The 21,099-nt window shown below is 32.8% G+C and overlaps 2 protein-coding genes across 2 annotated transcripts; both read right to left on the reverse strand.

Moving 5' to 3' along the window:
* Positions 1–231: 231 nt before the first annotated feature.
* Positions 232–2,571, reverse strand: LOC130950803 (caffeoylshikimate esterase-like). Its single transcript, XM_057879394.1, has 2 exons — positions 1,450–2,571; positions 232–680 (listed from the first exon to the last, which is right to left on the reverse strand). The coding sequence occupies exons 1-2, from the start codon at positions 2,436–2,438 to the stop codon at positions 653–655; spliced, it is 1,017 nt and encodes a 338-aa protein (XP_057735377.1). The 5' UTR covers positions 2,439–2,571; the 3' UTR covers positions 232–652.
* A 7,276-nt stretch (positions 2,572–9,847) lies between these two features.
* On the reverse strand, positions 9,848–12,623 carry LOC130950388 (uncharacterized). Its single transcript, XM_057878883.1, has 4 exons — positions 12,035–12,623; positions 11,335–11,746; positions 10,755–11,203; positions 9,848–10,668 (listed from the first exon to the last, which is right to left on the reverse strand). Exons 1-4 carry the CDS (start codon positions 12,621–12,623, stop codon positions 9,848–9,850), a joined length of 2,271 nt encoding a protein of 756 aa, XP_057734866.1.
* Between the last annotated feature and the right edge of the window lie 8,476 nt (positions 12,624–21,099).

Below are 21,099 nucleotides of genomic sequence, written 5' to 3' on the forward strand. Positions count from 1 at the left end.
GATTCCTTGCTAGCTTGTTGACCCTTCTTCGTGATATTGCAGGTTGCTGTGAATCCATTCTTTTATTTATATATTTATTTTCGGTACGATTCTTTTATTTATTTATTTATTTATTTTTGGATAGTGCCTGGCCACAACGGGCCCAAAGTACAACTTTTATTTATTTATTTTGGTATATCGACTCAATACTTCACAAGTACCGCACCCATAAATTTGGAAATTGCAACGTAAAATCCAAGAATGTCCAACCCAAAAATATAATGGAGAAAAAACTTATTGGACTCTGACCAAAAGCAATAAAAAAAACAATTTTGTTTTTGGTAAGGGAAAAACTCACTCTATTGGCCGTATAACAAAACACAGAAACTGGGGTTAGGGTACCGGTCCTAAAACCAAATACACAAAAGAAAACACAACATTTATTGCCCAGCCCAAAACAAATTATTGCTCTAAATTTAAATGTTTTTCTTTATCAAATATACTTTTGTAATGAAATAATATTTTAACCAACGCAAGTTGGCACAGATGGATGAGGGTCTGTGTCCCTTAACCATCTCTCCCGGGTTCGATACTCACTGAAGGATGGGAATGGAGCTTGCTTGCTTGGGAGGGTCGCCCACTTTGTGTGCCTCTGCAGTACCCGAGGGATTAGTCATTGGGCTTCCGGCCCGATGGATACCCTGGTGCAAACCAAAAAAAAAAAAAATGAAATAATATTTTATTCAAGTTGTGGAAACAAAATATTTCATTTTAATAATTTAGTCAACCAATTTTATACTGAAAAAAAAAGAATAAATAAGATCATAATTAAATTTATAAATTCTATAATACATCATCAGTATAATTTTCGAACCTTTATTAGCACAAATGTACAAACAAAATTCCTAATATACCTTCACATAATCAATTGATATAGCAAAACACACATGTTATTACATGTATTTTCTATTATTGTTTAGCAAAAATTAGAAATCATATTTTTCTCTTAAATGAAAACACCCTAATTAAAGAAATTAGTTAAAAACCTGCTTTTTGATATTCAAGCATAAAAGAATAGTAAGAATATTATTTAAACCTATTACAATTCTTTCATTTTCGCAAAACTAATCTAAAATGGTGAATTATAAGGTACAAATGTAAGTATACAGATATTTTCTTTAATAGGATGAAAGAGAAATTGATAAAGTTAGGACTCACATTTTGAATAACAATAAAATAATAAAAAATAACTATAAAAGGAATTTATATTCTCTCTCTATACCATCCCAATCTGTATAGTAGAGTGCCCCATCCAAAATACATAAACTATTGGTTGGTTGAAGCCTCATCAATTTTATTAAAGTCCAAGTTATAAGCATGAACCAACCAACATTATCATCATCGTCATATACACATCAGATAAGTTTGTTACAACATATAACAGATTCACTAAACAACACGTGCACTTACGCGCCACCGTCAACGGCCGAGCGTGCACGAAGCCACTCAAGCATATCGCCAAACACAAGCTCCACGCTCTCCTCTGGCTCCCCAACCAGCTGGTGCCACATTCCAGGATACACCTTCAGCGTCTTATCCTTACTCGCGGCACGCGCGTAAAGCTCCTCCACGCAAGCCGGGTCGCAAACAACGTCGTCCCCGCCGTGAACCACCAGAAACGGCACCTCAACCTCTTCGAACCTTCCCTGAAGCTCCCTGCATATCCGCAGCAGCTCCTGCGCCGTCGAAGCTCGGGGACGGGCCACCTTCCTCCGCGGGCTCGCCAGCGCCAGCTTCCGCTTCCACTCCACTTTGAAGGAAACGTCCGGGATCGATCCGCGCGTTGGAACCACGCGCCACGTAGGGATTATCGCCGCAGCTATAGAAAGGAAATGTTCCAATGGCCACGGTGGCTTGAACTTCTCGCTGATTCCGCACATGGCGCCGTTAAGAATCAGACCGTTCCACGGCTTTCCGGATGAGATATTTTCCGGCGAGTCGCGGCGGCGGAGAGTGATTAATAGCGCGATTGCGCCGCCGAGTGATTCGGAGTAGAGGAAGGAAGGAAGAGAAGGATCGAAGCGAGAGCGGAATTCGTCGAAGAAGGCGATGCAGTCGTCGACGACGGGGTTGATGTCGGGGATGTGGGCGATGAGGCCGTCGGAGAAGCCGTGGCCCTGATGGTCAATGGCGCAGGTGGCGAATCCGGCCTTGGCGAAGTAGATGGCGGTAAGCTGGAGGAACCAGCTGGATTCGCCGGTATATCCGTGAACGAGGGCGATGGTTCCGGTGACGGTTGCGGGGGGTAGCGGGAGCCACCACTGAGTGAAGAGCTTGAGGCCCCTAGGGTTTGTGATGAACTCGGAGCCGTGACTCACTGAGTGGCGTGCGTAGAACTCGTCCGCTGTTAAGTCACCGAAGGGGCTGCGCTCGTTAGCTTCCGCTACTGGGTGCACCATCGTCGCTAAAATGCGCCCTCCGTCTCGCAGACTCACTTTGGAGTTTGGATTAGACTCTGTCTTTTGTTATTTCACTCTCCTTCACTATTTATTATCAATTGATATTGTTGGTACAAAAATTTATTCAAATGAACTACCAACATAGGAAAAATGTTTATTCTTTACATATATTTGATGATGTGTTATCCTATAACAAAACAATCAAATATGTCATTAGTATTTTAATAGTTATGCATATTATATAATTTTAAAAAGAGTTCAATTAGAGAATTAATTTTTATTTTTAGCTCATATTAATATTTAAATGCATATCTCAAATTACATACTAGAAGAATATCTAAAATTTCATTAAAAATAACATCTAAAACTAAAATAGAATATCTAAAGTCACAAAAGTTTTGATGGAAATCACCAAAAAAAATGATTTAGAATTAAAATAAAATCTTAATAAGTGTAAATGAAAAAAAAAAGTTGAATAAGAAAACCATTTATAAAAAAATTAGCTCTATATACTTTTTCGTTTAAAAATATCATAATAAAGAATTAAGTTTTCGTTTATTCTAAAACATCTCAAAGACTTGTTCAAGAATTGTTAATGCTAAACAAACACTTTATTTAATGTACAAAAATGATACTTTAGGTTAGAACATTCCAAATACAAACGTGATTCTCAATGATGTAATTTGAATCTTAAAGAAAATGTACACTTAATGTTAATAGTATTTAGCAATATTTCTAATAAGATGGTGGATATTGCACTTACAAATCGATATAACACAAAAAATAAAATGCAAACAAGAAAAGAAAAATTGTGGTCACAATAAATTATGCATAATTGGATATTTAGAAGAGGTTGGGCACATTAACTGCAAGTGGGGATGGAATGGAAGTTGAAGACTTGAAGTTTTATGTCTAGTAATTGAATGAAGCAGGGGAAAGTAGTTGGCACAGGCAAAAGTGACCTATGCATTCTTGTGAAATTTTCTCTTCCATCGTGGAAAAAAAATCTTCCTATGTAAGTAAATATCGTGGAGTTTTTTAATTTTGATATGGGGAAGGTGTAGGTGTTTTTCAACGTTATGGAGGTTTGGGGTGTTTGACAGAGATGTGACGGCGTTGTTAAAGAAATCGGTGGCACCGATGGAGGAAGGAAATCGGTGGGACCGATTTCCAGGAAGGGGAGGTGCTGAAATCGGTGGCACCAATTGGTGACCCCTTGCCACACGTCGCGCATGCAACTGGCTCCTGGGTGGCCCGTGACCCCTTATCTGTATTTCACCCACCGGATACCCCTATCTCTTTCACTCTCCAACACTCTCTCTTTCACTCTCAACTTTCCCTTTCTACTTACTCTCAACCCCACTACTTTACCATTGTTGGACCACCATATCTCAGGAGAAAAATTAAATAAAAATGCCAAAAAAAAGGAAAACCAAGGAAGTAAATCAACCGGAGCTTCATATTGTTAATTATCTTGGATCTAAATCATGTAAGTTTTTTTTTAATAATTTTATTTAATGATAATAATAGTGATAATTTTAGATTTTATTAACAGTATATATTGTAATGACACTAAGTAGAAATTAGAAATTAAACATATATGTATGTATTTTATTATTAGGTGGTTAGAAATAGAAATAAAAATAGGAATAAACCTTGTATGTATGGAGATGAATGTTTGTTTGTTTGTACTGGTGATGAAGATGAAGCCCTGGGTAATGTATATTATTTTAAAAAAAAAGAAAAAAGAAATGTTTAAAAAAATAATACATGAAAGAAAAAAAAAAAAAGATCTGTACATATTAAATTGGAATAGGGAGATATTGATATATTGTTGTTGTTATTATCAGTATTAGTAATCGAATTTAATTAATTATTACGATTAATAATGAAAATTTTATTAATTATTTTATTGATCGTTAATTATTATGATTAATAATAAAATTAGTATATATACTGTTTGAATAATAATAATAATAAAAAATTAGTATGTTGTTTGGTTTATATAAATAATAATAATAATAATAATAATAATAATAATAAATAATAATAATAATAATAGAAAAATTAGTATGTATGCTATTTGAATAATAATAATAATAATAATAATAATAATAATAATAATAATAATTATTATTATTATAATAAAAAATTAGTATGCTATTTTTTTATATAAATAATAATAATAATAACAATAATAATAATCATAATAATAGAGAAATTAGTATGTATGCTGTTTGAATAATAATAATAATAATAATAATAATAATAATAATAATAATAATAATCAGAAATTAGTATGCTGTTTTTTTATTTGAATAATAATAATAATAACAATAATAATAATCATAATAATAGAAAAATTAGTATGTATGCTGTTTGAATAATAATAATAATAATAATAATAATAATAATAATAATAATAAATTAGTATGCTGTTTTTTTATATGAATAATAATAATAATAACAATAATAATAATCATAATAATAGAGAAAGGGCAAATCACTATATTAAGCTAAGGAGAGCAAAAAATTACACAAATCCGTCAAACCAAAAATTATTTCATGAATCAACCGATACACATTTCTATATAGTTCGAACTTGATTTACATGTAATTCGAATCAACTTGATTCGAATTATACACAAACGCACACACCCACTAATTCGAATCAACTTGATTCGAATTATACACATACAATAATTCGAATCAAGTTGATTCGAATTACACCTTGATTTATTAAAAAAATTAATAATTTATTAAAAAATTTATTAAAAAAATAATAATTTAAAATTAAAAAATATATTTTATTTCATACATTAAAAAAAAGCTAACAAAATATTTAATTACGAGATTTTTTTAAAATATTAATGAGCTATCAATTCGAATTCCATACAATACTCTTTTGTCCATTTTTAACTGTTCATGAATATTTTTTAATAAATTTTTTTAAATTATATGATGAGATATTACATTATTCAAATTACACATGAGGAAGTTCGAATCGCTCTGATTCGAATTATATGGCGAGCAATTCAAATTCTATACAATACTCTTCTGCCCATTCTTGATAGCTCATGAATATTTTTTAATAAATTTATTTTAACTATACCACAAAAAAAATATTTTATTCTATGCAAAATAATTTAAAAATTGGCTTTAAAAATATTAGAAGTATAAAAATTTGTAATGTTCTAATGACTTAGGTAAATACATGCATGTACACAAATTTAAATAAAATACTCTACATAGTCAATAATAATTTAGAAATTAAAAAAATATTTTATTCCATCCAAAATAATTAAAAAATATATTTTATTCTATACAAAATAATTTTAAAAAAATGGCTTAAAAGATGTTATGAGTACTATAAAGTTTATAATATTCTAGTGATTTAGGTAAATACATGATAAAAATATATTTTTTTAATTTCTAAATTATTATAGACTATGTAGAGTATTTCTTTAATGTCCTAAGTCATTACAAATGTTTATAATACTCCTAATATCTTTTAAGCCATTTTTAAATTATTTTGCATAGAATAAAATATTTTTTTGTGGTATAGTTAAAATAAATTTATTAAAAAATATTCATGAGCTATCAAGAATGGGCAGAAGAGTATTGTATAGAATTTGAATTGCTCGCCATATAATTCGAATCAGAGCGATTCGAACTTCTTCATGTGTAATTTGAATAATGTAATATCTCACCATATAATTTAAAAAATTTATTAAAAAATATTCATGAACAGTTAAAAATGGACAAAAGAGTATTGTATGGAATTCGAATTGATAGCTCATTAATATTTTAAAAAAATCTCGTAATTAAATATTTTGTTAGCTTTTTTTTAATGTATGAAATAAAATATATTTTTTTAATTTTAAATTATTATTTTTTTAATAAATTTTTTAATAAATTATTAATTTTTTTAATAAATCAGGGTGTAATTCGAATCAACTTGATTCGAATTATTGTATGTGTGTAATTCGAATCAAGTTGATTCGAATTAGTGGGTGTGTGCGTTTGTGTATAATTCGAATCAAGTTGATTCGAATTACATGTAAATCAAGTTCGAAACAACTTAATTCGAACTATATAGAAATATGTATCGGTTGATTCATGAAATAATTTTTGGTTTGGCGGATTTGTATAATTTTTTGCTCTGCTTGGCTTAATATAGTGATTTGTCCATAGAGAAATTAGTATGTATGCTGTTTGAATAATAATAATAATAATAATAATAATAATAATAATAATAATAATAATAATAATAATAATAATAATAATAATCAGAAATTAGTATGCTGTTTTTTTATATAAATAATAATAATAATAACAATAATAATAATCATAATAATAGAAAAATTAGTATGTATGCTATTTGAATAATAATAATAATAATAATAATAATAATAATAATAATAATAATAATAATAATAATAATAATAATAATAATCAGAAATTAGTATGCTATTTTTTTATTTGAATAATAATAATAATAACAATAATAATAATCATAATAATAGAAAAATTAGTATGTATGCTGTTTGAATAATAATAATAATAATAATAATAATAATAATAATAATAATAATAAATTAGTATGCTGTTTTTTTATATGAATAATAATAATAATAATAACAATAATAATAATAATAATTAATAATAATAATAATAATACTAATAATAATAAAAGATTAGTATGCTGTTTTTTTTATATGAATAATAATAATGGACATGTTTTGAATTGCAATTATGTTGGGAATTAGTTTTAATGGACATGTTAAGCATAATTGTGTTTTTGAATAATATAGTTATATTATATTTGTTCTTACACTGGAAAATGTGGTATTGTAGGCGTCAAGGATGTTGATGTGCGATCATTTACACCCGCCGGATCCATATAACCAAATTGTTGAGGCACAGTTACGCGAGACTGGATTTTATTATGTATCCCAAATTGGAGTCATTAAAGGCCAGTCAGCAATGATTAATGCTCTGATTGAGAGATGGCGGCCCGAGACTCATACTTTTCATTTTCCGGTTGGTGAGTGTGCCGTGACCTTGGAAGATGTGGCGGTAATTCTCGGTCTGCCAATAAATGGTCTTCCGGTTACAGGTCCGACCATGAGTAGCTTTGAGGCATTGGAAGCCGAGTGCTTGCACCAATTTGGAATTGCACCCAGCAAAAGTGACTGTAGAGGGAGCTTTATAAAATTAACGTGGTTTAGGGGTGTGAGAGATCGTATAGTGTTGAATGATGATGTGCACATGCAGATGTATGTAAAGTGTCACATAATGTTGTTATTTGGGAAAGTTCTGTTTGCAGATAAGTCGGGTGCAGGGGTGCACTGGAAATTTTTACCGTTGCTCCGCAACTTCGGTGGGATCATACAGTTTAGTTGGGGTTCGGCATGCCTGGCACACTTGTATAGATCATTGTGTAGGGCAACTCGTGTCGACTGCAAGGAGATGGACGGTCCACTGACACTGTTGGTCAGTTGGGCTTGGATCCGGCTACCATTTCTAGCGCCGATTCCTGGCAATCCCCGAGTGTTTCCAATTGCAAACAGGTAATTTTGATTAAAGTATGCATTGAAAGAATTGATAGAAATTGTATTCTGTTTATGGTAAGATAAGTTAACAAATGGATTGTCTGTCTGCAGGTGGCATAACTGGGACCGTCAAAACTATGCCTACCGATATAAAACACTTGCCCACTACAGGAGGTTGTTGGATGATCTAGAAGAAGGACAGGTATTGTGTAAAATACAAGTACCTTATGTAACTTCTTAAGTGAAGTAATTGTTGTGTAATCATCTTACTGGAAGATTTGTCCAGTTTGTTTGGCAGGCTTATGGCATTGGATACATCGACCCAGACGTAATTTCCTTAGCCATCCGTCATAATTCGGTGGTGTGGAGTGCCACAGTGCCACTTATATCTTTTGAATGCATCGAGTGGCATGCAACTGATAGAGTAAGGAGGCAATTTGGATTGACACAGGGTGTTCCTAGTGAAGTGCAGGATCTAGGTGCATCACATGGGGAAGTTCTAACTGGGCCTAAGAATCAAGATTGGGCCAATACCCACTCGTGTTGGGTGATGCAGTGGACCAATCGATATAGTTGCATTCTATCTGAAGACTTGGAGCATTTACATTATCCGTTAGAAATTTACATGCATTGGTACCGAGAGGCATATGGTGACCACTTGCAATTGTCGAACCTTGTTTTTGAAGAGAATCCAGAAGGTCCTCCACCACCACCACCACCACCGGCACCAGAACCGGAACCGGAACCGGTGGCCGTACCTCCACCACCACCGCCACCGGAACCGCCACATCAGGGGGTTGAGTATTTTGCACCATATGTTCCTTACACGCAGCCGTCTGATTATTACTCAGCGTCAATCCTGTCTGATTCATGAGAGTCATAGAGCCATTCATCAGGATGAGGTTGAGGACGAGTCTGAGGATGAGGGTGATGATGAGGATGAGTCTGAGGATGAGGGTGATGACGCTGATGAGTCTGAGGATGAAGGTGGTGATGAGGATGACGATCCTGCTGACGAGGATACAGCACCTAGTGCAGGTATATCAGGAATGTTAGTAATGATTTGTATTTATATTTGTATTTGTATTTGTATTTATTTTTGTATTTGTATTTGTATTTGTATTTGTATTTATTTTTGTATTTGTATTTATATTTATATTTGTATTTGTATTCCACAATGAACTTGTATTTGTATTTTTTGTGTTTTCATAGGTACGGCCACAAGTGAAAAAGGTAAAGGTTACAACCTTAGAGCTGATCCTCCACGTCGGAGTGCAAATCGGTATACACCATCCGCCTTTAACAGGATTGCAAAGAAGTGCAGAAAGTTATACAAAGATATGAAGTGGTCACCGAGGAAGTGAAGTTGTAACTAGTTAATTATTGAGAATGTTAACTAGGTTCTTACTACTATTTAAGAAATAATGTGTACTATTTACTTATTGAGTATGTTAACTAGGTTGTTATTGTTGACTATGTTAATTTGGTTATTAGTATCTACTTATTGAGTATGTTAACTACATTGTTATTGTTGACACAGTTAATTTCGTTATTAGTATTTACTTATTGAGTATGTTAACTAGGTTGTTATTGTTGACTATGTTAATTTCGTTATTAGTATTTGCTTATTGAGTATGTTAACTAGGTTGTTATTGTTGACTATGTTAACTAGTATTTACTTATTGAGTATTTACTTATTGAGTATGTTACGTAGATTGTTATTACTTCTTGCGTATCTTCTATCCTGGATGTTAATCAGGTTTGAAATGAATATAAGCACTGGTTGGTCAATTCAAATGTCAATGTCTTACATAAATGTAAATCCAAACGAAATGTAAAAAAAGGTAACTACTACTATTCAGTTGGACCTGCACTCGGTCCACCACTTTGACGACATCTACTGCGACTATGGCCCTCGGCACCGCATTGCTTGCATCGCCTCGGGCGACGCAACATACGAGTGTCCATCTCATTCAAGAAGCGGGTCATCTTCGGCCGGCCCTTAGCTACCCGTCTGAGGAACGGGTTTCTAACGAATCTAGGTCCATGATAAGCAGGCCACGTTGCCGGATTTCCCAGTGGTCGAAACCTAGCCCTGTATACTCTTCGAATTTGGTCCATCTTGTAAACGTCATTAACGTACACTTTCCAATCCAACCTCTGATTTGCACAACACGCAAACACGTGCCTACACGGAATTCGGTCAACCTGAAATTCACCACAGTCACACCGATAGTGGCGCAGGTCAACTGCATACTCAACCCCACTAGGCATCTCGCGTACTTCGAAGACTTCATTTTCTCTATCAAAACAGCTAACCTGTATGTTACCTGATGCTCGTTGATTTGCATTCAGCTTGGTTGTCACCATCTCAGAGAATACAAGTCCAGCACTGATTCGGGCTTCAGCCTCAGCTCTTTTCCTAGTGAACAACTCATTCAGTCTGTAAAATATCGCCTTAACAAGTGCAGTGACTGGGAGATTGCGTGCACCCTTTAAGACGGAGTTGATACATTCCACAAGATTGGTGGTCATATGACCCCATCGGTAACCACCATCAAATGCCAAAGCATACTGCTCACGAGGGATCCGATCAAGCCAATTGGTGTAAGCCTCACCCCGTTCCTTTAATCGTTCATAGCGCATCTGGTACTCCCTGGTCGTCCTCGAGTATCCTAAGAAAAACATTTAGTCAACTATGAACACCATTCTATTTGATCGTGCTTACAATAAATTAAAAGTTCATTGTATACAAACTTACCAATGTTGACGATAAGCTTCTGCAGGTACGGTGCTTTGAACTTCCTCAAGAAGTTGGACTCAATATGCCGGATACAAAACATATGGAAAGCTCTTGGAGGAGACCACGCCCCATTACTTCGTTCAATAGCTGACCTAATCGAATCGTGTCGATCGGAGATTAGTCCGACACCATCACGGGTCACCACATGTTGACGCAGGTTGCTCAGAAAAAAGTGCCATGCATCAGAAGTCTCTCCCTCCACTATGGCAAATGCAATAGGCACGATGTTGTTATTACCATCTTGTGACACTGCAACCAATAAACAACCCTTGTATTTTCCATACAAATGAGTCCCGTCCACCTGCACCACTGGCTTGCAGTGTCTGAAGGCCCTTATACAGGGGTAATAACTCCAGAAGACTCTATGTAGAACACGTATATCAGGAACCAAATCATCCCCTGGTAAGCTGGCATTGTTTCAAAGTGAACCACTGCTGATGGCTCTTTGTGGCACATGGCCTCAAACCATATCGGCAAAGCTTCATACGATGCTTCCCAACTTCCAAAAATTGATTCGACCGCCTGCTACTTTGCTAACCAAGCCTTGCGATAACTGATGGTGTAGTTAAACTTTGACTGGATATCAGCAATTACTGATTTCACCTTTATAGACGGGTCAACCTCTACCAACGGCTTTATTGCTTCTGCAACTGTCTTGGAATCCAGCTTCGAATGGTCTTGAGAAATAGTAGACCTGGTACAAGTATGACTTCCATTGTACCTCCTTATCTCCCAACAGTACTTCTTCTGCATTTTGGTTACCCTGATCAACCAGTCACAACCATTCCCATATTCTATACATTTGGCATAGAATGTCGTCGGTTCCGACTCATATACCCGATAGTCCACACCTCTTCGGATGGTATAATCTTTCATTGCCTTGATTACTGTCTCCCTTGAGCTGAATTCCATCCCCACTGTGAATTCACCATCCGCCACAACAGGAGGGGCTACATACATCAAAAGTAATAAATGCTTCATTATGTACTCAGTAAGAAGTCCTTCATTACAACTCAATTAATAAACATACTTTACTAGGTAAGATCGTTATAGTCTTATTTTTCGCTATTCCATCTACGTAAACAACAATTAAATATCATCCACAACAAAGAACTATTAATTAATAAAAAAATCAAACGCTATGCTCACAAATGCCTGGTCACATATCACATACATTACTCATCTGACTTATCGATCTGCTACTTCAGAGATTCACGTAGCTACCTAGGTTTACGCACCTGGATTCATATATTGCGGAAACTCCGGTGCGTGCATAGCCCCCAAATCCAACGACCGCATGAAAGAAGGCTCTTGAAACGGATGCGGGTTTGCTAGTGCATTTGCAACTTCCGCCACATCTGCGTTCCTGGCACCAACAGCTGCTTTTTCGTCCTCACCTGGACCGACGATCTCATAGTTACTTTCAAATTCATCTTCGCTTTCACTATTATAATCTTCCAATTCAATGTTACGGTCCGCTTCAGATTGCTCAAACTCAATATATAACTCGATGCACGATATTCTGTGGCGATTTTCCATGTACATTGAAAACATTTCCTGCATACTCGCTTCGTCCATCACATACTTGGTCTGAAATTGAACAAATCCGCCAAACACAGGTAAAGGATACCTGTACAAAATACACGATATTCTCCTACATCTTTGCGTGCCTATCTTCTCACAAATCACACCTTTCAACTCCTCAAATGACAATGTGAACGGAATAACAACATCTAATGGATTTTCACATACAAATTGAACTCCCTCATATGTTTGTAATAAGATCTGTCCGTAATAATAAATCTTCAATACAACTCTATCATCCATAACACTATCTATTCTCAGCCTCACAGAAATTTTTTTTACAAAAATGAAAGAGAAGAATCAAAGAGGAGAAGAGAAGAGAGGAGAAGAGGATGAACATTAGCGGACGAGGAAGAAATGAAGCTTCTGTTTTACCACCATCCGCTTTTTGTGTCGACTAAGGGCAAATCGGAGGGACCGACCGCTGCACACCCAAATCGGTGGCTCCGATTGGTGCACCCCGGATTAAAATAAAATTAGAGCACCAACAAATCGGTGGCACCGATTTCATACCCAACAGCCTCCCCTTCCTCAAATCGGTCCCACCGATTTCACCTCTCACTCACACAAATCGGTGGTACCGATTTCTCCTACTTCAAATCGGTGCCACCGATTTCTTCCCCCAAAATTCCAAAAATGCAACGCCGTCATAACAGTGTAAATCACCCATAAGCATCATATTTCAGCATAACTCACACCCCAATATCATATATAAAAAACTTAGCCAAATATCGTGTGTACCATGACCAAAAAAAAAAAAAAAAAAAAAACAATATCGTGTGTACTACTGTGTACTACGTTTTTCTTCCGTAATTAATCCTTCTATCATTTGAAATTGACGTAACTCATCTACTCGTTCAATTTTTCTTAGAGACAAAATACTTTTACAAATTATATGACATGTATATATATAACATGAATAATTTAAATCGTTACGGTGAGAAATTGAGGTGATATGTATTTACTATTTAGGACATGCTTGTGACTTGGGAGGATTGCCTTCAAAGAGAAGGTATGGAATGGAAAGACTTTTTTTTCCCCTCTTTTTTTCAATTATTAGAAGAGTGATTTTAAAACCTTTTTCTTTTATTTTTAAGATTTTAAAATGTGACAAAAATGATTATATATTAAATATTTTTTTAAAGATAATTTTAGAAATTATATTTTAATAAAAATTTTGTAAAAATATGATTAAAAAATGAAATATTTTTCTCTTTAACCTTAAAATTGAATTATATATTTTTATACACTTTTTAAATAATTATTTAAATATCTCTAAAACTTCATATCACATGTACAAATATTTTGCTAAATATAAAAATCGTTCGCTACTTATAAAAATAATATTTTTTATTTTTAATAATTTTTTCAAAAATATATTTTTCATTCATATTTTTTAGAATTACTTTTATCAAAACTTTTGAAACTATTTTAGTAATTTCGTTTTCAGTACATACTTTCTTTTTTGTATATACGATTTTTTTTGGTGTAAGAATATGGACTTACTTGTTGAGTCCAAATAAAAATTCCCTTATATAGGCCAATATATTTTAGCTATATAGTTTTCTGTGTAGGTTGGGCCAAAAAATCAATCCAAAAAATTGCAAACAAATGTACCTTTTTATTTTGGTAGTTAAAATGGGGGCGCAAACAAATGTATATAACACAAGGAAAAAAGAAAGTTCTATACCCATGGCCTAACATTGTTTCTTCTGCAGAAATGATCCTCTCTGGAGATTAACATTTAGTTAGTTGGATGTTGATTTGATTTTTTTTTTAACTTATTTTGTGTTATCGTTGTATAGAAATTGATATTTGAACAAAAATTTATCTGTATATATAGGAATATCTATCAATATTTAAATACATCTTTGTTCAAATATCATTTTCAAAAATTTAATTCAACTTCTTTACTTATGATATTATATTTAATTAAAAGTTTAGGCTCATGTTAGTAACTCAAGTTAATAATAATGACATGCATATTCAATTATTAGTTGACGAATTACGTGTTTGGTTTTGAGTGCGTTAGACAGTTTAGAGAAGTAAAAGCTAATTCTTGCAAAGTTTGAAGCATGGAGCAAGCTTGAGCAAAGATGTAATAATAATGTATAAATATCATGCATAAGCTATTAAGAAGAATAATTAGTTTATTTATTTGTTTAAACATTATGAAAATTTTGAATTTTAGTTTATGCATAGTTTTGAAAATCAAATTGAACCGGCTAGTTTAATCGGATTAATCAAAAATCGATTATTTAGTTGATTCAGTTAATATATAAAACTGTTATGTAAAAAATTGATAAAAAAAACTTATTATCCTGACAATTAACCGGTGAATCATTAAAATTGGCCAAATTTTTTTATGGTTTTTGATTCGGTACATCACTTGAAAACGACGCCGTTTTGCTATTGTTTAAAAGAAAAAATTCAGAAGGAAGAAAACTCTAACACCTATTTCTTTCACCCTAATCCTAAATTCAGCCAGCCACCATCACCATTTCTCATCGCCAAACTCTTCTCCTCCGGTCACACTCTTCTCATCGCCAAACTCTTCTTATTGCATCGCGGAACTCTTCTCAATTCTCATCGCTCTTCTCGTTGCCATCGCACAAAAGACGCGTTGACCCAGTAGTGTTATCCTCGCGAAGGTTGCTCGATCGATCATTATCTCTTCGAACTCTCTCTCTCTCTGTGTCTGAGATCAACATTCTTCTTTGAGCTGTCTGTTGTTCTTTGTCCGAACTCATTTTCCCTCCTCTGTGTAAGCATTAGCAACACCACCACCAATAAGATCAGAGAAGTTGCTAACAAAAAGGAGAAAATTATCATCATCTCAATCCATTAGGATGAATCTAATGCAAAGAGCAAGTACAACAATAACTTTAAGATTGTCCAGTTTTTTAAAGTTTGTTCCAACTCCTAATTTTAAAGCACCAAGGGAAAAGAATCTCTGATATTCAATGTACTTGTTGAAGCTAATTAATCTATTAAGGTGTTTAGGATAATAGGCGTTTGTTTTGTAAGGCTTGGTTATTAGTGTGTTCCAAACTTGATAGTTTATTGCTTGGCCAGACTTTATTACTTTTTGTCGTGCACTTGTTTTGTTACTTTAATCTTGCTACTCTATCATATATATGAAATACACATATTTCACAGTATGCTAATATGGTCCAGTTACATATTTCCATTTAGTTGTTCCTTTATGGTTAAGTCAATATCAAAACAGAACACACTAAATAAATAAATAAAATAACTCTAACATACTTTCATTCATAGATTAACATATTACATACAGCAATGTTAAACCTTTATAATCACAACTAACACAACCACTACTAAAGTAAAAGAAAAAATTAACAGCAACCCTAACACTTGGATAAGATATTTTGGAGTTTTCGCTTCAACTTCCAACTTTTCAATCATCTAAGTTAGATTGATCCTCACTTGTTCATTGTCATTTGCTACATCACTATCTACTCTTCTTTTATGTTCTTCTTCTTTTATATAATCAACCGAGAGAAAAAATTCACACCATCTATTGTCAATAGTCTACATGAAATAGGATTAGGAATTACGAACATAAAAGAACAACTATTTTTAATTAACAACTCACATTGTAATTAGAACAATTAAAGAAGAATTTATTTGGATTTATATCTGTTCCAGACCACCGAAACACACAGTGACAGCCGCACTCATAATGCTCTGGCACCTCCTGCGAATCTCTACTGCAACTTGGAGTCCTTGTTGTTGATTGAAAAAAACTTCTTTGACCCTAACTCGCACATCCAATCATGATTCTGTACTAATGCTTTCGGTTTTGAACAACAAGAATGGCGAATCAAGTTAGGATTAAAAATAGCCCTTATATACTCTAGCGTGGCATGTCAGTGCCATGTCTGATACGTATTTTAAATGTTCATGATATGAAAAGATTAAATATTATTTAAAAGTTATTAATTTATTTTAATGTATTTTGATTCTTGTTTATTTAGTTATTAAATTGGGCTTTATATTTGTGAACTTTATGATTTTCTTTGTTTTAACCTAATAAGAATTTATAAATATCTCCTTAACTATTTTAGCTGTAATATTGAGTGATTACAGGTACTAAAGCACTTTTTGGTTTCGTGATAAAACCATGGTGTGGACAAGTGAGATTGAGTAAGTTTCTCTCCTATTGCACGGGAAATTGTGCAGAATGTTGAAGAGTCATTTCGATTCAATTTCCAAACTATAGTGTGAACAAATTAGACTGAGGAGTCCCTTTTTTGTTGCATCAAGAAATTGGATAAAAAGTAGAGTGGTTCTCTTTGTATCCAATTTCAATCTATCATTTTTATTTTCTATTTTAATTTTAATGTATCTTTCTTATTCAATTTCAATTCATGTCATTTTGTTTATCTTTTTTCGTATCAATGTCATTGCCGACGACAAAATTGACGACAAGATTAACTGACCAGGAATAAGGCAAGAGACCAACTAGGTGTGTTATTTAATAACTGGCATGTCTAATTGGACATTATCCAAATATGTTTATAAAAATTTATTAATTTAGTTGTTTTTTTTCCAATTACAAAAACCATATTTTCAATATAATTTAGTGACTAAATTGATAAATTTTCATAAAAATATTTGGTCAGCGTCCAATCAAACATGTTAGATGTCATGTATGCTATTAGATAATATTTTACATCATCAATCGTTAACGAAAATTGTAAATAGAGTAACTAAAAGAACAAATATAATTAATTCATAATTTTTAAAAGACGAATTTAATTGATAAAATCTTTCGAAAACAAATTTAAAAAACGTCTTATTTTTAGGGACTAATTTTGACTATTAATCGATTTAATTTTCTTGTAAATTAGTCCCATTTCAAAATTTACCATTATAAACTACACATTATATATTTCGCTATTTGCTTCTGGACTTTTTATTTAAATAATTCTGGGTATTCGGAAAGGGACAAAGCAGCGATGAGTCTTGGGTTATTAAAATTTTAACCATGGGAGAAAGGTCGCAGGTGACAAGTAAAATAAAGTGGATCGCGCTTAATGGAAATGTTTGCCATGAAATTCATTAATCTCCACAAGTAGAACTAAACTGGTACCTGATTAACCAATTTGTGTAAGCATTTGCAAGTTTCACAAAACAGAAATACATATGTAATAACGAAAGAACCAACAAAAATATCTACTATACATAATGAGAATATTAGAAAAAAGTTGGTAACAATTTTTTTTTCTTGCAAAATAATTTTTATTATATTAATTTCAAAAATTGAATACACTTATCATCTTGACTAATTCCAAATTTAATATCATTGTTCTTATTTAATTTATATAAAAAGTGGATTAATACTCACATTAATTAGTGTCTATTAATATATTAATCATAAAAAAAGAAAAGGAATCTGGCGTGCATATTGCTTTCACGCCTTAACAGAAAATACTGAAAGCGATGCCATGCCATGCATTTCAATTTTTCTTTTACTTTTTCTTCTTTAAAAAAAAAAAAAAAAAGCAAAAGGTGCCATAACTTGAAGCAAAAGCAAACCCAATGTTACACAGAACCACAAACTTTCCACTAAATTCTACAGTTAATTAATTACACAAACAAAATCAAACTAGTAGTAAGTTCCATTCAAGGATCCACAAAATACATTAATCAACATAGAATTGAACACTACATCCCTAAACACAAACCTTGTGATTAAGGAAACACAACATACATAGAATTCTGTTTTTGTGTCTCTGTATTTTGTGTCGTGTTCTAATATCAAACACTTACATACCTAGCATGCATTGATGAAATATTCAGAGAAGGAGTGGCACGTCCGGGTGGGAGATACCGTAGCCCATTGTGGTGAATGGAAAGCCTAGGTGGTTTTCAGGGCTGAAATCTTCGGCGAGGACGGTTTGCGCCGCATCCCGGAAAACATAGAACACCGAGGAGATAATCATCAAGAAGCATGTGGTGATTGGCACCATGTTTTAGTTTAAGAGCCTCAAAATGAAGATAAGAGAAGCTAGCTAGCTTGGTTTGGAACCTTGATTCTAAAGTGTATAACTGTATTATAATATTATGGTATGCGAGCACATACAAATTGGGAAATCAGTTTGGTTTGGTGGGTAAATGACGTTAAGTGATGAAAGGAAATGAGGACAAGAATGGAAACTTCCTTGGAGAGAGAGCAAAAAGCAAAAGCTAATAATATAATACTTATAATATATATATTTACATGAATTTCACTTTAGAGAATTGAATATTGGAAAGACTTGGAAGCATGAAAAACAGAGGGTTTGGACTCTAATAGTTTCTTGGAGAATTCCCATGAGAAGCTGCAAACTATAATCATGTTATGTCGCCCAAATTGGTCATCATCATAAGCTGAAGTGTGTGTGCCAAGGGACTTTATAAATCATTTTGCTTTTGTACTCATCTCTTCATTATTGCAACCTTCTCATGATTTGTCACAAAACATGTTGCTTCTTACTCATCATCACCAACAATCAGATATTTTTTCTTCACGTTTCATTTATTATTACATACTGGATGTGATGAAAATTACATTTTATACCAATTTATATCATATAAAATATCTATATATTAATTCAAAACATAATAAAAAAAAATGTGTAATTCTCTCGGTAAGATTATATAAGATTACTTAGAATGCTAGAATGCTGAAAATTAAATCTTTTTAATTTTTTCTTAATTAATTTTATTAAGTGCAATTTCACATCGTATAAAATTTTATCATTTTTTTATGAGTCCTGCTAGGGAGACAATAGACTATTTGTACAATATGTACAATAGGCTATTGAGTTACAAAATGAACATCCCCCATACTATCTGATTTTAGGGTTCACTAATGATCGAACTCTTAACCTTTCGGATGTAGCACTCTAATACCATGTTATAATACCACTCATCCCAAAAGTTTCAACTGATAGAAAAAGATAACATTAATTGTTATATCTCTAATACTCCATAAACCTCTATTATACACATTATACAAATATTTCATTGACTTCTCATGCTTTTTATTTTTTTATTTAGTCTTACCTAGATATTATGTAGTGTGAGGTTACCCTTTATAAAATTAACTGAAATAAAAAATTGAAAAGTTATATTTTCAAATGTTTGAGTCTTTGAGTCAAAAAGGCATTGATCGTATCACGAGGAATATACGAATTATTCACATTCAATTTTCTTAACTGGAAAAGATTCTTGCAGTGTCATTCGAGTTACAATGTATTTTCTAAGAAATTGTCAAATTGGTCCGTTCCTCACAAGAATGCTCCTACACTTTTATTCCCACGAATGATAAAATTAAAAGAGAAATTTTAGGGAATTCAAACAGCACATTCCTTAAAAAAAGTAAACTAAAAATGATAGTATAAATGGTGATAAAGAACCTTACACATTCATACAAGAAAAATATATCTAGGGTCAACGTATATCTCAACCTGCTAACATTAAAAAAGAAGTTTTTGGTCGAATCTTTTTTTTCTTTCGGTTGTTGGTTTTGGTCGAATCTTGATAACACTAAAACTTTAAACTTGAGTTCCTAATGGGCTTATTAACGAGCTGTTGGTCAAAAGTGAGCCCAATAAGCCCATTCTACCCACTATACAAATGTAGGTACACTAACTAATGGGCTTATTTCGATTTCATGCATGCTCTTCCACCTATATATCTGGCCTAGCCCTTTTCCTTTTAACAAGTTTAGGACAATAAAATAATAAATTTGGTTTGTACGTCCAAAACATATTTATGGTTTGAGAAATCATCTTGGGATCTGACCAAAAAAAAAAAAATCATCTTGGGTGCCTTGAATGGTTAGTTCACTTGTCTATTTTAACAAGTGTTGAAAATTTAAATTTTGTCTTGTGTATAAAATAATTTATAAGAATATTATTATTGATTGTTATTGTTGTGCATTTCTTTTGCCCCGTACATACTTTTATAGGCATACAAGAGTTTACTTTTCAAATTGCATTAATATTGTTTCGTCTATAACTTACTTCTTTCAATATGGTAAAATTGAGTCAGTCTATATTAATAGTCATCCACATCATATACTTATGTGAACAATGGCTATATAGTTGAATTCCAAACATGAAAATTGATTTATATTTCATATCAATTCATATTCCTCATGTTTGATTTCAAATACTATAACACCTAATTTTTTAAAAAATTTGAAAAAATGGGACCAATGTGCAATTACCAACATATATTATAGCGGTGAGATTGTCATGAATCATCACAAGTCATTTTCAATTTTGAATGTCCGCCTCATAAATGCTGCCCAAGACTAGACTTTGCCTAAGGACTCATATTACCAAGAATAATTAAGTGAAAATGAAAGTTACTTTCCTTCAAAACATAGCATGAAAATTGTGCCTTAGCTTCCACATGTGGCAATAGCCTCAATTTCTATGTTGTAATCAATGTTAATTGACTTATGGAAGCATGCTTTAAAAGTTATCCATGGCTTCCCAAATCCTAAACAGTTCCCTATGGTAAAAAAAATTCTAAGAAAATGGAAATAGAGGCAAGAGTGAAATTATGTGGAATCCCAAGACCTAGCAAGATAGGTTAAGAGAGAGAAAAGTCGACTAACATGATACTTTACTCTAAATCATATTTATACCATTTTTTGTATATTTCTTTTTATATAAAAATATATATTTTAATTTTTTTC

Source organism: Arachis stenosperma, chromosome 9 (assembly GCF_014773155.1).
Source record: "Arachis stenosperma cultivar V10309 chromosome 9, arast.V10309.gnm1.PFL2, whole genome shotgun sequence".
In the NCBI taxonomy this organism is placed as follows: Eukaryota; Viridiplantae; Streptophyta; class Magnoliopsida; order Fabales; family Fabaceae; genus Arachis; species Arachis stenosperma.